The following is a 17,072-nucleotide window of genomic DNA, read 5'->3' as shown; positions in this document are numbered from 1 at the left end:
GTACATTAAGTGTTACATTAAGTAACTTTGTCACTTTGAATGTACATTAATCGGCATACATTAAAATGAAATTTTGTTGCATACAGCTCTCAAATGGTCTCCATCTCCAATATACACAACATAAACATGACAAATGACAATTAAATAAACACAAAATTATGCATATACACACATATATTATATGAAATGGAGAAACAACAGTCTAGTTAAGTTGTATACATGTACATGGCGAGAAAAACAAAGTTTGCAAATTTACCAGATGGATGGCATAGGGAACAAAGCTGTTACAGAATCTGGTAGTCCTGCTAGAAATACTTTGAAACCTCTTCCCAGAGGGGAGCAACAGAAACAGACCATGAAGTGGGTGTTTGGGGTTTCTAGCAATGCTTTGAGCTCTAGGCACATAGCGCTTATAAGCAGTATCCTGAATAACAGGAAGCGAGCTTCCTATAATCTTCTCAGCTATCCTTACCACTCTCTGAATCAGTGTTGGGTTTCTACCGGTTTGCCTCAGTTCAGGTGAACCAGTAGCGGGGGCGGCTGGAGTCTCTGCCCATCCACCCGGACATCATCACGGATGCTCTGCGCTTAAGGTTCTGTGCATGCGCAGAAGTGCCGTGCATGAACAAAGCGAGTGCGCACACGCACACTCAGTTCTGAACCGGTAGCGAAGGTAAGTGAAAACCACTACTGCTCTGAATGGACTTTGAGGCACTGCAGCCACGAAACCAGTGATGCAGTTTGTTAAAATGCTCTCAATTGTGCCTCTGTAAAAAGCCAGGACAGGAGAAATGCAGACGCTGGTTTGCACACTTCATTAAGGATGATGTGCGGAGAGACCAGATTGTTAAATTATCTGTACCCCCAGATACTTAATACTGCTGACCACATCTATAGCTGCATCCTTGAGACTGAGTGGAATACGATCATGCCAGCTCTTTCTAAAATCTACGATGATCTCCTTTGTTTTATTAACATTTGGAACCAGGTTACTTTTATTATACCACTCCACCAGAGCCTTTGCATCTTCCCTATAAGCACCTTCATTTAGTCCTGGATAAGACCCACCACTGCTGTCATCCGCATACTTCACAATATGATTTGTAGATGATTTGGCACAGCAGTCATGGGTCATCAAGGTGAACAGTAGTGGACTCAAGACACAGCCTTGTGGGGAATCTGTACTCAAGGAGATGGGAGTTGGAGGCTTTTCTCCCAACTCGCACAAACTCGGGCCTATCAATAAGGAAATCTAGTATCCAATGGACATATGCAAGTATACACGGTATATATTCACTGATAAGCTGAAACTGGTTATTTTTCAGTGCATTTGGGATCCTAAAATACTTGATTTATTTGCAAGTATATACAGTATAAATTTAAATGGTATTTACTGGAATTTAGATTAAGAATTGTTTTTAATATGCTATAAAATGCCCGTTCTTCCACCTGCTTGCAAATGGAAGAAGTTTCCTCACTACCTTTAGCTCCTTTTTAATGTATCTTTTGGTTTCCGTTGTAAACTTTTTCGCATCTGAGTCATCCTATCCTGCAGTTGTCCTGTCCTCCTCCATTTCACTCAGATTTACATCATTATCATCATGAACATGTATTTATGTTCATAGCAGTCCTCTACCTTGTTTCTTGCTGCTCTATAAAACATTTCTTCACTGTTTTTAGCAAACATAGCTTTACAATGAAATCTTTATGAATTGCAGTAATCTGGGAAAGAAGAACCTAGTAAAAATTCTCATCTGCGGATTTGGTATCCTTCCTATATTGCTTCCTATGTGGAAAGACAGTAATTGAAAAGCATGCAGATTTACACAGAATAAGAAATCGAACTTCCCTTAATGTCACATTAGCTTTTTTGTACTAAATATACCCTCATCTAGAAGTAAATTACTAGTTGGCTGCCTTCTATCTTTCATACTTGAAACTGGCAGTGAATTCTGATAATTTTTAAAAAGATATGTATTTGGAGTCTTGCAGTTTTGTACGTTAAACATTTAAAATGCTTCCCAAATCCACATATGCCAGTTGCTCAGATTCCTTTTAATGGGTAGTTAAGAAATTTGAAAGCTTCTTTTATTGCATTCTTCTGGAATTGACCAGATCATAGCAGCTAATTGGAAAGGAAATAAGTTTTTTCTGAAGTAAATATTTTAAGCTAGTATTGTTAATTCCCTCACATAGCGATGGATGTGCTAGTCCCAGTTCTACTTGTAACTTGAAGTCTGCCTATAAATTATTCAAGCTTAAATATAAGCCACCTCAAAAAGCCATATTTAAATGTAAGAATCAAAGTCATGCACGTATGAGTTAATCAAAGCTCAGTACAGTAGCCTTGTCAAAATGAATGAAACAGTGATAGATAGAAATGTGGTATTTTCAGGGTTGGGCTTTATAGGGCTATCACTTCTGATGACTGACAAGGTCTGCTGAGGTTCATTGCAATTATAGTGAAAATCAGCGTATCTATACTCCTGTGACTGAGCTTCGTAATGATTATGCTTTTTTCCTCCACAGAATGAAATCTTATTTTCCTTTGGCAAAAAACATCGTTTTCAGATTTCAAATTTCTTACACCCGTTTAATGGTTACAATTTGTTACAATACAAAATGTCTAATTTTCTCCCCATTTCTTTCAGATTCCCTGAACTTTAGTTATTTAAATCAGATGCTGCTATATGCTACTAAGCATTGTTCCATCCCTGGACGTATTACCCTAGACTATTTCCTTGTAACTTCACTCCTCTTCCATAATAGTTTCATCTCCAATTCCTCTTTGCTGTTTGTTGTTTCTACAGCACAAATACAAAAAACCCTCCCTCTTTATTTCAGACTTTGTCTACCTATTCTCTGAATGGAATATAGATTCCTTAAAGGCATATTTGGAATGAGAAGAAAATACCGTAAGTTTCTAAATTAAAAGTAATTTTAAGTTAAAAGCTAGAGCTAAGTTAGCAGCTTCAGTGTTAAGTTGGTTTTCAGAGATACATTTTATACATTTTTAAATTTTAAATAGTGCATGAGCTCCTAGGGAGCCTGACATGCTTTAAACAGGATATACACACTGACTACACAGATAAATTATTTCAAATTAAGTTTAGAATCTAAAAATATGAATAGAATTCCTCCATTGAAAAGAGCAGCAAGAGATCGAACACTTCTTCCTTGTGATTTTTCTCCAAATTTCATGGTCAAGAGTAGACACTGAATTTCATTATTACCAAAGCAAATGTCCAGGAGTTAAGCCATCAGGTTATGCAACATGTTTTAGCACTTAACAATATTTATCTTTCTTGGGAGCATTCGTTCTTCCCCAGAGTAAATTTCTTAACTATAGGAGTTAATAATATTATAAACAATAATTGATTATAAAATTCAGTAACTTTAGATATTAATTGTAAAGTGAAAAAGCAACTAGATCAAAGAATTAAGCCATTACAATTCCATACACCTCTATAAACTGCACTGAAAGTTACATGGAATAGACATCTACTGTGAGTTTGTGTGCCTAAAAAGGGGAAGATTTATATAAACCCCTCAAGCAAACATTCCAGTGTGCCACCTAAAAGTACATTCCAAGTGAAGTAAAATAATCCTTCCTCTTCCTCCCCAGTAGGACCCATTTTCTACGAACAGTTCTTGTATTCAAGCAAGTACTTATATATGAACATATTAAGTAAAATTCTACAGATCTGTTAAGAGTTTGATCAACGTCATAGAATTTGGATTCTTTATTTGCAGCTCTTCAATTAGGTTTATATCTTAAAGAGAATCCAATTTGAAAGAAAATGAAAATGTAAAAAAAAATCCAGTCCGTATATAGTAAATTTAAAGACCAGAGGAGAAAGAGCAAACTTGAATCCCAATCCTATGTGTTACTTGTGGAGAAATACAAAGGATTGGGCTCCAAGTATCTAAATTGAAGTTCAACTATTATTTCAACAAATATAAAATTCAGGGGTTGTTTTTATTTAGATCTATAGCCATGTGTCCATTATATCTTCAAATTGTAATGGATAAAATGCATTCCAAGGCAAAGCTACAAGCTGGGAAGCAAATACTATGAGACTTTGTAAATAAATTTTATTTAAAACAAACATTTACTGGTTTGTCTTCTTCCTACTGGGAATCACAGTTTAAAACATTTAATCTTTCTTACACTGTATGTCAAAAGCTCTTGAGGATTTCATAGCATAAATGAGGTAGTGAAGAAAGTCTAAAAAGGCTTAAAATGCAACAATGCAGGATCAAATTTCACAATACAGGGTTTAAGAAATATTCTCAATATAAAAATTACAAGGGTGAAGAAGTAACAAGTATGGATGAAAGAGACTGAAGAGCTAAGGAGATTAAAATTTGAAGATACATTATTCATAGTGCCCATGTTAAAGTATTAAAAAGACACCCATAATTCAAATAAATGTATTCAAGTATGCAGTACAAAGTTTTGCATTACCGGCAACTAAATATTACATAGTAATTGATGCAACAGTAGTTACATTATTTTGTAACCACTAATTGGATACATGCTCAACAATTATCTAAAGCACTTTTAATGTCGCTAAAGGGCTTAAAACTTCAGACTTTTTTCTGAAATGTCTGTAACCAATTAGAGCATAAACTGTGCAACAACTGATTTTACCAAGTAGTGGATCCCTCTCAGATATGAGGATAACTTAACAAAATCTTTTAGATTTTACACCCAGTAAGTAACAGTTGCTACTGTACTGAATTTACGCTGAGGTAATTTCCATGCACTTAAGAGTCACAGCTGGTAAAAATGGGACATCAGCTTGGAACAAGAACTCATCAACATTTACAACAGTAATTTGATTTTAAAAAAGGCAGGTGAATGAAAACAGTAATATGACACAGCCATAAAAATGTATACTAGTGGTTTAATTGGAGAGTGATTATTCAGATCTGAAAAAACAACCTCCATTTTCATTACTACAATCACAAGTACAATTCATGTAGCACACGTGACAATTATTTTATTGTCTGAGATAAGGGAGAAGTTGGTATACCAATAATTGTACTTATTTATTGCAAAGATAGTATTCCACCTGTAAAGAAAATGGCATTTTATTCACATAGCACACCTTTTAAATTCAAAATGTGGCATTCTGTATGAAATGCTAATGGAAAACAGTGATCCCTGTCCACTAATAACTTAAGTTTAAAAAAAAAACTTACTAATGTCACTATAGAAATTTTATGTATTTCAGCTCTTAAATCACGTTAATCTATATAACCATTATTAACAGCTCTGTGTGTCTATTACTGCATCAAGCCAAACATTTAAATGCACTTTCACATCAAAAGATTATTATATAAACTTTTTTATTTTCATTCCCCCTTCTGAAAGTTACTGACATTTCAGCACTCGATTGGTTTATGACAAAATTGAGGCCCATGCCATTTTCACATTGCGTGGCTGGGGTCATCCTGCCATGGTTGTTCATCCACTTCCCACCAGCACATGATTCCCCAGGCAGTGGATGGCGTTCAGGAAGTGGCTCCCAAATAAGGCCCAACGTTTAACATGAAGTGCCACTGAGGTTTCTTCCTTATCGATGCTGACACAAGGGAAAAAGTTAGGTACACTGGTTATACTTACAAGCAGCTCCAATCCTGAGTTATTTATGGTATATCTAAACATACAAAAATGTATGTACAATCTCTCCACTTTTTGTTGTAAACATTGTCAGTATACTTTACATATCCCTTCTTTGAAACATGCAAATCATACATACAGTATAAATACACAAAAAAAATTACACTCATTCATTCACTAAGCAACAAAAACCGTGGCTGGCATAGTCAATTATAAATAATGCATGAGGCATTCCATACAGCTAAAAGCAGCCATTTAATCTACTGTTCTTAACTGTGGTTGTGGAAATACTGTGATTTTGCACCTTCTGTATCATTAGAGTATTTATAACACTATCATATGTGGAGACAGGCTCATTTACTAATCTCTTCAGAGTGAAAGATAAAGCAGCACTTATATATATACATATATATATATGTATAAATTACATATATATATCTATCTATATCTATATAAAGTGGACAACAGCTGCTGGATTTGCTCTTCTTAGACGATGATGAATTTTTGTCTAATATTCTTAAATTAAAAAAAAAGGGAAAAGGAATCTAAACAACTGATTACATATTCATTCCTTGGGCACTTAACAGTGAATCCAGCATGTCGAATGTGTCTTTGTAGTCCATATGCTGGCTGTTTGTACTGTACTCGTGACTGGCATCAGGACCGTTCTCCACTGGGTTCTTGTCCAGTTTCACGAGGGTGCTGAGATGTCCGTAGCCCACCTGGTATGTGACATGGGGAGGAGGGGGTAAGGGAAGGTTAAAAACAGAGTTGAGAGAGGATACATACTGCTTAACAGAGGAAGAACTAGATGAACTACCTGAACTTTTGGAACTTTTGCTCATTTTGGAATGATGGTTGTGAGAAGCATCATTGCTGAAGAGCTTCTTTCTTGAAGAGCCGGAACTAGAGACACTGCCATCGGAGCTCAAACCAACAGGACTCCTCAGAACAGCTGGGGTTAATCCGTCACTACCATGTTTACTGCTGCCACTATGCTTGTGACTGCCACCGTGGTGACGGTTCATGGAATGTTCCTTGTGCTTTTCCTTGCTAACATGGGGACTCGAGTGCTTGCTTTTCCCACTTCCTTCATCGGAAGAACTATGCCTCTCTGAGGAAGACACTTTGATTTTCATTTTCAGATCTTCTTTAGTGGCATTTTTTTCAGTGGGAGGAATGGGTATCCGCAGTTTGAGCGAGCCACTTTTGTCTTTTTTGTCTGGCATATATTTTTCAGGTTTCTCTGCACCCCCAATAGGAATTTTCATTTTAATAGGGGAAGTTACAGAACTGCTGTTTGCTGTTTGGGGTTGGGTGTGTTTTTTATAGGGAGGCTCGGATCCCATGTAGTGTTCTCTTATATCCAGTTCTAGGGTTTCCAGCTTACGTTTCTCTCTGTATTTATCCAGTGACATTTTCTGAGGCATTATCGCAGGTGCAGAGGCAATCTGCCCATGTTTGTTTCCTGCTTTGTGGGCCATAGAGTATTCAGAGAGTTTGTCGGCTCGATGATGCAATCCAGAATGTAACTGCAACGAAGAGCTTGGTGGATAGTTGATGTTGAACTGAGCACCTGGCAACGAAGTCTCCTGTTTCTGAGAATACAATTGCTCTGTCCTCGTTTGTTCTTGGTGCTGAGGCCATTCTTGGTGTGTTGACAAATTATATGAGGTACTTGGCATTCCTGCAGCTAATATTGCCAGATTATCTTGACTATCTTGAACAGACATATTTCCTGAGTTCAAAGGAACTGGGGCAGGAAATGTGGACGTTGATGGTTTTTGGAAACTTGCATTTGCAGATACACCAGCAACAGCATCCACCAAAATGGAATTCTGAACCAAAGATGAGCCGAGAAGAGAGTTTTCAGATGCCTGGCCATCTCCTTTAGGTTTCTTAGCAGCCTGCTGATTAGCCTGTGCAAGAACATATGAGTAAGTCAGTATCTATTCTCAACTGTACAATCTCCAAGGACGTTTCAAGTTCTATGGGGGTTACACAGATCCCAAAGAGAGTAGAATGCGTAAGCATAATGATTACCTATGCTATGAACAGAGAGGCTAGGATCCACATTTGGAAAACATTATTTGTACTCTCTCCCATTCCATTCCATTCCTCCTCACACTATCTTTCATACTGCTTCCCAGGCCCTATCCTAAGTCCTGCATTTTGGAAAACACTGAGCATGCGCAGAAAGAGGGGGCGGAACCATACTGCAGAGGGAGATAAATATTTGACAGGCACTCAGTGTGACAAATCGAAGGAGTGAAGGTTCCCAGAACTGAGGAATGTCGGAGCAACGATGCATGAAAATAAAGAATTTCCAAGTATCATTTGCCAGCCCTCTTACTTTGGTGTGAGCACAAATCTGCTTATACAGTAAACTCTCCTTCCTGGTGAGCTAGATTACATGGACATTTTCATATAATCTTGTTTAATAGCAATATGGAGTCCTTCGCCATTATCATCATTTAGGATGTTTTCTTCAAATTACCAGTCTAGCCTACACTTCCTGAAAGCACATCAGTCGGAGGGGGTCCAGTTATATTCCATATTCCACCAATGAAGAGCAACAAATCATTTAATTTCATTGCCATTTTTGCTTCATACTTATTTAACACAGATTTATCCAGAAAATCAAGTAGTTTTAAGAACATCAAGGTTCACTTTAAAATTTAAGGGGGAATACCATGTATCTATAAATAGAAGCAGATTCCAATTATCGAACGGAACTCTGGGGGAAGAAGACAGACCCTCAAAATCTGCTCAGCAGGTCTCTTAACAAACAAGCAGATAATTTAAAAGGTATATGGCGATTATAGAAAAAAGGAAAGTGAAGGAAAATATATAACATTGGATTCTATTTAGGATTTGTCCAGAATACTTCAAGAAAGCTAAAGCAGAACATCAAGGCCCATATATTAACATATTAGCAACAACAGTCTTTACCAAGAGAGATTCTTACCCTCCAATTTCGAATTCTCTTTAGTCTACTAGGAGTTTTCTCCAGTATCTGAAGAAATTCATGTGTTAGCTCTGTGAAAGAAAATAGATGCAAAATTAATGTAAGTGAATTTTCAAGAAAAAAATAGGACAATTTTATTATTGATGAAAAGTGTTTCTATCTATACAAAGCAAGCATACACAAATTAATGTTTAAGACTTGCTGTTAACTGTTATCTCCTCCCATAAAAGTTTACATATGACAATGCAAAGAATGAAAGGAAGGCAATTTTTTCTAATACATACTATATGAAAAGTGGACAACATGTGACGCATATTAGCCCTCCCTTCTGCATCCCAAGGTTTCAAAATTAGATATCACTGGTGCAATGTTAGCCTGTTTTTCTTGTGGGGCTTTCCCTCAAGCAAAATTTGGGTAATTTTTGAGAGGCTTCTAAAATGTTGGCTATTCTCCTTCCATTAATATCACAGCATCACCTTTTCCCGCGGCCCCCCCCTCCCCAAAATATTGGGAGGTGGAGCTGCAAGTCCTCATGGCTCAAACATTGATCACACCATGTTAAGGCCTAATATCACTTGTTTTATCATAGTTTGATGTTTGAACCCAATTACTGGTATGTCCTAATGCAATATGGGAAGCAGGAAATTATGTCTTTTTATACAATCACTACTAAAATGTACTCTCAGTAATAAGCATTGCATTTACTGTTTGCTTTGTATTAACAAGATTCTTCATTTTTACACAACATATTTTTTCAAATACTAGAAACTATAGAAAAAAATTACTTAGATTTCTGTAGCCTTCAGAAAATTAAAATTCTGAAGTACTATATAACAAAACAGAACATATATGCAACATTAGTACACAATACTAACACAACAGTGTCTAGGAACGTTGTTTAAGAAAATTAACTTATTTTTATGCTAAAGGTGTAATAAATTACAACCAACTTTGGTATGTGTGTTATGATCTTGACAACTTGAAATACCATATTGGTTAAGAATTACTGATACGGTGAATCAGATTCTTCAAAAGCAGGGTTTTTTTGTTTTTGTTTTTTATTTATATGCCGCCGTTCTCCGAAGACTCAGGGCGGCTTACAATGCATTAAGCAATAGCCTTCATACTTCTGTATATTTATACAAAATATACTTTGTATAAAAAGCAGTTAATGGTTAAAATGTCAATATTCTGTTAAATTATATCCTAAACCTCTGAAATCTATCAATGTATGAAGAATGTTGACTAGTGCTAGGACTATGGAAAAAACTGAATTATATATTCATGGAAAAATGTCTACATCCCCCGAGTCTAAATGCTGTCTTAAAGAAATTTGTTAGCTTCTGAATTCATTTTGTATTCATGGAGAGACAAGACTGGATAATATAATTCCTTATCATCTAGGTTCAATTCATTGTTTAAAAGTTGAATTACAATCTGCAGTTGATAATTCCAGAGGAAAAAGTTCCAAATATATCAATGTAGAATAAATAAGAAGGCAAAACTTGTCTATTAGGACAGATACTCATTTAATTAGACAGAAAGAGAAAAGGATAGCTTATAGAAAGAATGAAATTATGACGTATCCTTAGCGAGAGAGGGGTTTTTTGTTACATTTATATGGCCACCCATCTCACAAAAAGTGACTCTGGGTAGCATACAACAACTTTTTTTTTATTTCTGATTTTCTTTCTTACTTATACATTATTCTTCCTCATTTTCTTTGTTTCTTTTCTAATATTTGTACTGTTTTTATATTGTTACAATTTCTTAGGTAGGTAGGTAGGTAGGTAGGTAGGAAATAAATTTCACACACTCATTTTCTTACGTTTGAAAACAGACCCTTACCAACCCCCAGCTCCCAAAAAAACTTTTCCTCCCCAAATGGCCTATTTGACAGTTAACTAGCACTGATAGAACTACCACTTGCTAAACTTAGATGAATGGTTCTGAGAATTTATATTTTAATGGATTGCCTAAAATTAATTTAATATTTTTTATTAGGATGTCCTCTTGTGCTGCAGGTGGCAACTAACTGAAAGGGTCAGCAAAAGATGAAACACACAGCGAGCCAGACTGACTCTCCTCACATTATTTTCAATCAGAATATCAAAACACTTTTAGTCAGATGGCCACGACTTACTTCCTCTCTTGCTAAATCTGCATCTACTAAACATTGAACTTTAAAAATGACCATTAGATGATTATGGTTATCATAAAGTTCAAATTTTCTGCACCTCTTCGCTTGGCTAATAGGCTTGTTCTGAATCTGGTATTTCATATAATTTAAACCCAGAACAGATAGGGTTTTTTTACATTTAGTTTTGTAACTGTATCTATACCATCATCCCACTGATGCAATCACATCATCTGGCAGAATATTTTCTCTCCCTTCCCAAATGTTCTGCAGAAAGTTTGTGGTCTGAAATCTGAAATCTGAAGACAGTATAGATGGTTATGGAAAACTTCACTGCACAAGAACAAGCCAACAGCTCAATTGGACAAGAAGCCCAAACATTCTTAATTAAACTCTAGTAAGATGGCTCACATTACATTCTGAAAGATCATACCTTAGTCTTCAGGAAACTAAACACAATGTATAAATTAGCCAATATCACCTTAATATACTTAATATTAACACAGCGTATCACAAAGCAGTTAATTATTTAAAAAGGATGTAGGAACATTGGTATTACTTACCATCAAGTAATTCTAAAGTTACAGAAGCATCTACATATTCCCACCAATGTTTTCCATCCGTTGATACGGGGATTTCCCAGTTAGACCACTTGCAAGCCAAATGTATACATACACATGCTATCACAGTTGGCTTGTACTGAAGACAAAATGTAGTAAGGTGCAGACTGTGGTCGGGAATGTTTCATAATAGAAGAATAAGTGTCAATCATGGAAAAGACAAAAAACAAGGGGAAAGAATTTGTCAACATATATTCAAGGCAATTGTTATGGATAGTAATTTTTTTTTGAAGTTTCAAATTTTGGATTTTATATTAATGCTTCTCGAGCTAAACACATGGAAATATTCTGTTTACATTTAAAACATACATCTTAATATTGAAAAGAGCCAAAATATTAATGCATATAACATTTTTTTCAAAAATCAGCTCATCTAGATTTTACTGCATCGTTGTTGATGTTTTATTTTGAAAGTCACTGAGATAATAACTAAGCTATCAAGGAAGGAAAAACCGAATTTTTATCTTCAAATACAGCCTGGAAATATAGAATGTATTAATTGCTATTGTTTAAGAAACAATGAATTTATGCCAATTTTATATTCTAAAATAGCCTTGAAAAAGGTTAAAATAGCAACTATATATCAACCCGTTAATTTCTTTTGTCCAAATTATGTGTATACCTCTGTTCATACATTTTTACATATAATAATGTTAATCTTATTCTTTAAATAATATCTATCATTTCAAACACTCCAAAAATAGCTCTGGAGAAGTCACCAAGGTTTTCCACCTTTCAGCCACACAACTACTGTAACTTCTTAAGATAATCAGGTGACATTTAATACTGGAGCCACACTTTCATTCACCCCAACTACTTTAATGAAATTTGCGGATTCTTTTTTCCTTTTTATTAAGTTTAATATCTTAATTGAATTCAAAGTTCCCAGGATATCTCATTTTCCTGCAAGTTGTTTTTTCTTATAATTTTCCAGATGAAATCATTAATCCCATTTTAATTTCTGCTACATACATGTTAATCCACTTCTAGTTCTGTTTTGTTTTCTTCTTTCATTGTCTTAAGGCAGAAACACTAAGTTAGAAACTAAACTATGGTATTTCCCAATTCTTAAAAATCTTTTACTCACAAAATTACCAAATGAATTACTATGTGTTTTATGCTGTGCTTGCTCTGCCTTTCTCTTCTAATATGTTTACCAAGATTACGTTGCTTTTCGCTGCTATATTTTATTTTGATTTAAGTCTAAAGAATCACTGGACAGTATTTGACCAGTTAAGTAGTAAATAGGACTTAAAAAAAAAAGACAATAACTCCATTACAGAACCAGATAGCTTCTGCAATGGGAAATATTTAAGCTGGTTCTAGTGTATCTAAGAACGTATTTTAACTAATGCCTTAATTTCATTTTTTTAAAAAAAACAAACTGATATTTTTATTAAGAAAAAAATTGCCATTAACTACAAGTGTAAACTAGAAACATCTTTGTACTTACCAAAAAGCTCGGATTTCTAGGTTAAGTTTATCTCTCTGTAATCTTTAGCTGCTATTCAGGCTACCAATTTTAGACTTATGCACTCACAATCGAGAAAATGCCACCAGAAAGCACCACTACACTTCACATCGTGCATTTAACCCCTTTGTGCCATTAGGCCCTTGTACAATACACCGCACTGCAAACAGGAAGGTACCACCACAGTAGACAGCCCAGTCGCCTGTTGCAACAAGGGTTAGACACAGGTAGGGGGCCCTGCAGTAAAGGAAGCTATAGTGTGCTACAACAGTGCAACAAAGAGGTTCAGGATAACAACCTGTTGGTAGCCATGAAATAGGATGTCTGTGCCAAATCCTTGCTTGCTGTAAGAAAGAAAAATAATTAGCCATCAGTAACAAGGATTTAATTATTAAAATGCCATGTATGTGATGCTCAAAAGCTTCCCACTTGCAAAAATAATTACTCAATACTGCACAATATTGTCACTCTCTCCATTAAGAAAACTAATTGCTTCTTTAAAACTGAGGTCAAAAGAATACATTCTCTTATCTCACATTATGGCTAAGACAAATTACATGTTTCTGGTAAATCCACAAATATTTGCATAATTTCAGGCTGACATGTCAATTATATAATTGCTTATATTATTCAATCCACAGAACAAGTGCTGCCAATAAGGAAGTAAATGCAAACAGTACATTCAACAGAAGATTCCCTTTTGCTTTCAAAGGAATTCTCTGCCAGTGATGGGGAAAATGCCCTTGTGCATTCAGTGGATATTGGAATACAACGTAAAATTAAAGTCAGGATTATACATGCTAATCTCTCAATGCCTTACTTCTTTTTACAGCAAAGTCTCCCAAAAAGGCTACATTTAGGGATGTTCCAGTTCAAATTCAAACTGAAGTGTATTCTAATGTTATTAACTTCAAATGTGTTAACTCTGAATTATATTTAATGTAAAAAGAATTTTTTTAAAAGGACCAATAACGATGTTGCTGTTAACAGACTTGATTTCTATTTAGGCAATGAAAATGCACTTCGTCCTTTTTAAAGATCCTTCTCTATTGCCTGAGTTTTGAGTGACCAGGGCAGGCCTCAAACAGGTGGAGGGAAGGACTGATGGAATAACTAGTTATGCAAACATAATTGTTTGTTTCTCATGAATTCTGTATATACTAAAAATTAAGTGCATATTTTATATATACCTTTTACAGATAGTCCTCGACTTACACAAACACAATTGAGCACAATATTTATGTTGCTAAGACAGCTGTTAAGTGAATTCTTTATGACATTTCTTGCCAGAGTTGTCAAGTGAGTCACTGTAGTTGTTAAGTTAGTAACAGGGTTATTAATTGGCTTCCCCACTGACTTTGCTTGTCAGAAGATCGCAAAGTGACCCTAAGACACAACAACTGTCATAAATATGAACCAGCTGTCAAGTGCCTTGATCATGTGATTTTGGAGATTCTACAATGGTCGTAAGTGTGAAAAATGATGTCACTTTTTCCCAGTTGCAACTTCAAACAGTCACTAAATGAACTGCCGTAAGTCAAGGACTACCTGCATATTCTTTTTCTTGAAAACATTTAATGGGTAATTGGTAACATTTCAGAGAAAATTAAATAAACATGAAAAGTGACATTAACTCAAGAAATTAAATGCTTGTTGAATTAAAAACACCTTCATGTCTAAGTATTAAGCAATCATAAGGGACAAAAAAAATCCTTAGACAAGGTGGGAATGTTCTACAAATCTAGAAATCTTAAGCTATGGATAGATCAGAAATAATAGTAATAATAATTGATGTGTCACTGAGAAAATTCAAGAGATTTATATTTCCGATTAAAAAGCCTAGAAGAGAGCCTCTGCATCAGATATTAAAACTTGAAAGATAATTTAGTATAGCTCTTCAATAATCTGGATTTAAACCATTTATGTCCATGTAAGAAAATAGCCAATATTTTATACCTAGGTTTGGAAATTTTACAATATGAAAATCACACGAATTTAAGACCATGGTGCTTTAAAGAGCCATGGTGGTGCAGTGGTTAGAACGCAGTATTACAGGCTAACTCTGCAGGAGTTGGATCCTTACTGGCTCAAGAAATTCTGGCTAACACAGGCCCAGAAGAGGAGACTTTTCTACAGCAACATAGTACCCCTCAAAGTGAGGTCTGCCCCTACCCATCCTTTTGGCCTTCTGTAAGAAAGAACCTTAAGATCTGGCTCTGCCAGTTGGCCTGGAATCTAAATGGGAAGTGTTTTCCTGGAGGTGGTTATAAGATTAAATCCAAGTTCTCACCTCCCTACTCCATTGTAAGGCTCTCCTATTTTAGCTACTTTTCTTAATCTTTTATATTTTATCAGATTGTAAGCCACTCAAAAGTTTTGTGATTGTAAGATGGGTGGCAAATAAATAAAATAAAATACATGTATTTATAATTAAAAGAAATGTTAATGGTTGCTAATGTCCCCTGAAATTAGTTACATTTGATTATGAATTTTCAATTTTCTCTTAAACAGGACATTCAACAAAAAGTATGTAAAAAGTACATTTCAAAGTGCTACAAATTATACTCACAATTTGCTTATGAAAACTATAAACTGCCTCAAAAATGACCAAATTCTACCGGTGGGCGGTAAAATAGCCTATATGGATCTTTTTGGAAGAATTTCAAGGTCAAAAGACTAAAAAGACTGAATAATTAAAGCAGACTGTTTCAGATTTAAAACTGAGCTTTCACTCAACATATGCAGCATTTCACAGTATCCATCCTACTCTTTATTCCGGTTATTCTCCTCCATTAATTCCAAAACTGTCACAAGGAATCAGAATACCACGAGAATGGCTAGAATACCATCAACTGCATTTGAAGCCCAAGCTTGGGTGTAGAGAAGAGCAAAAGGGCAGTGAACACCTGTAGATAACCCTATGATTATCTAGCAATATGTCCCATTAAATTCAGTGAGAGCTGTTACTGGGTTATTAAAATGAAATCACCATGGTTTAAAGGTTTTCCATGGCATACTGTATTATTAAAAAAGTGTATTAGCCATGTTCAGAATCTGAATTCTACCAATGCTCAGCTCATATTAGTGCAGTGAAAGATTTTGTATTCATATTTACTTGAAACCTCCCATAGAAAGTTATGCTTTTTGTGGCACGTAAACACAATAAAAGTCTTGGCTAGGCAGCATTAGAAGATTTAGAATATCATGTTACTGAAGGGGGATCAGTGTGAACATAAAGTCAGTGACTATTGATAAGTATAAAGAATACATTAGATTTTTTTTTCTTTTTTGGAACTATCCTTTTTTTTTAAAGTTTAAAGATTGTTTTGTGGATGTATAAAATAAAAAAATAGCGAAGGGAAAAAAAGCACCATCCTTTCCCCTTCAATAAAAACAACTGAACAGTTTTTTTTAAACTTATGTTTACTTTTGAAATAAGACCAGGTTTAATGCTTTTATAAATCCCCATATACAAAAGCAGGGAGTTATTGTTTCTCTCTCAAAATTCTCCTAAAGTGATCAGTACATGAGCTGCTTTTTAAAGAGTTTTCTTGCAACTGACTATACCATTTATTTCAAATTAAGGGAAGATTTGGCATTTAGTTGAACTAATTCAGACATGTTTCCAAAATCAATATTAGAAACATCAGTGAATTCTTATTGTATTTTTAAATAAGAAAGATCAAAATAAGATAGGTGCTTATTTCAACCTCTAAGAAAATATTCGCAAAACATCTACTATAAAATAATAACAACTATAAATCAGTGCTGCCACAATCCAGCATTAATTTACACAAAGCTGTAGTCTTCTAATGCAGATATCACTTGAACATATGAGTGTGATAGACATTAATGAAAGATGACATATCACACCATTACTTTTTTCCTTAACAATGATTAACATTCAAATGAATGAACATGATAGTTCTAGAAATGGATATTTTTAAACATACAAATATTTAGAGCAATTAATACATTTGTGGATGGATTAACCATGGATTAACTGGCTGATTTTATACAGCATACCAAGTTGCAAATCACAGTTTTTCAACTAAAGTGACTGCTTTATGTTTAATCCTTTGATACTAAGATTCTGACCTGGGGTGGGGAATAACCTATATGCATATTAGATCAGTATTTCTCATCCTTGACAATCTTAAGATGTGTGGACTTCAGCCGCCAGAATTCCACAGCCAGCAGGTTGTCAAGGTTGAGAAATACTGAATCAGGCATTATTAAAACTAATT

The 17,072-nt window shown here is 35.0% G+C and overlaps 1 protein-coding gene and 1 long non-coding RNA gene across 4 annotated transcripts in view; one reads left to right on the top strand and one right to left on the bottom strand.

Moving 5' to 3' along the window:
- Positions 1-1,196: 1,196 nt before the first annotated feature.
- LOC117669559 (uncharacterized) lies at positions 1,197-7,523 on the top strand. The gene is made up of 3 exons (XR_015731760.1): positions 1,197-1,285; positions 2,845-2,915; positions 7,434-7,523. It is a non-coding gene; the product is annotated as an uncharacterized LOC117669559 (long non-coding RNA).
- CCNT2 (cyclin T2) overlaps positions 4,079-17,072 on the bottom strand; it is a 26,913-nt gene continuing 13,919 nt past the window's right edge. Inside the window, exons 6-10 of one of the 3 annotated variants that reach the window (XM_034424082.3) lie at positions 13,124-13,169; positions 11,298-11,461; positions 8,598-8,668; positions 6,450-7,548; positions 4,079-6,351 (exon numbers count right to left, since the gene is read on the bottom strand). In XM_034424082.3, coding sequence (XP_034279973.3) covers positions 6,287-6,351; positions 6,450-7,548; positions 8,598-8,668; positions 11,298-11,461; positions 13,124-13,169 — 1,445 coding nt within the window. In that variant the 3' untranslated portion in view covers positions 4,079-6,286. Of the gene's footprint in view, positions 7,549-8,597; positions 8,669-11,297; positions 11,462-12,807; positions 13,170-17,072 lie in introns of all 3 variants that reach the window. The other 2 variants (XM_034424074.3, XR_004592468.2) reach the window with 2 other exon arrangements.

Source organism: Pantherophis guttatus, chromosome 1 (assembly GCF_059756535.1).
Source record: "Pantherophis guttatus breed Tessera chromosome 1, ASM5975653v1, whole genome shotgun sequence".
NCBI lineage: Eukaryota > Metazoa > Chordata > Lepidosauria > Squamata > Colubridae > Pantherophis > Pantherophis guttatus.
This window is presented reverse-complemented; position numbering and strand designations above follow the sequence as displayed.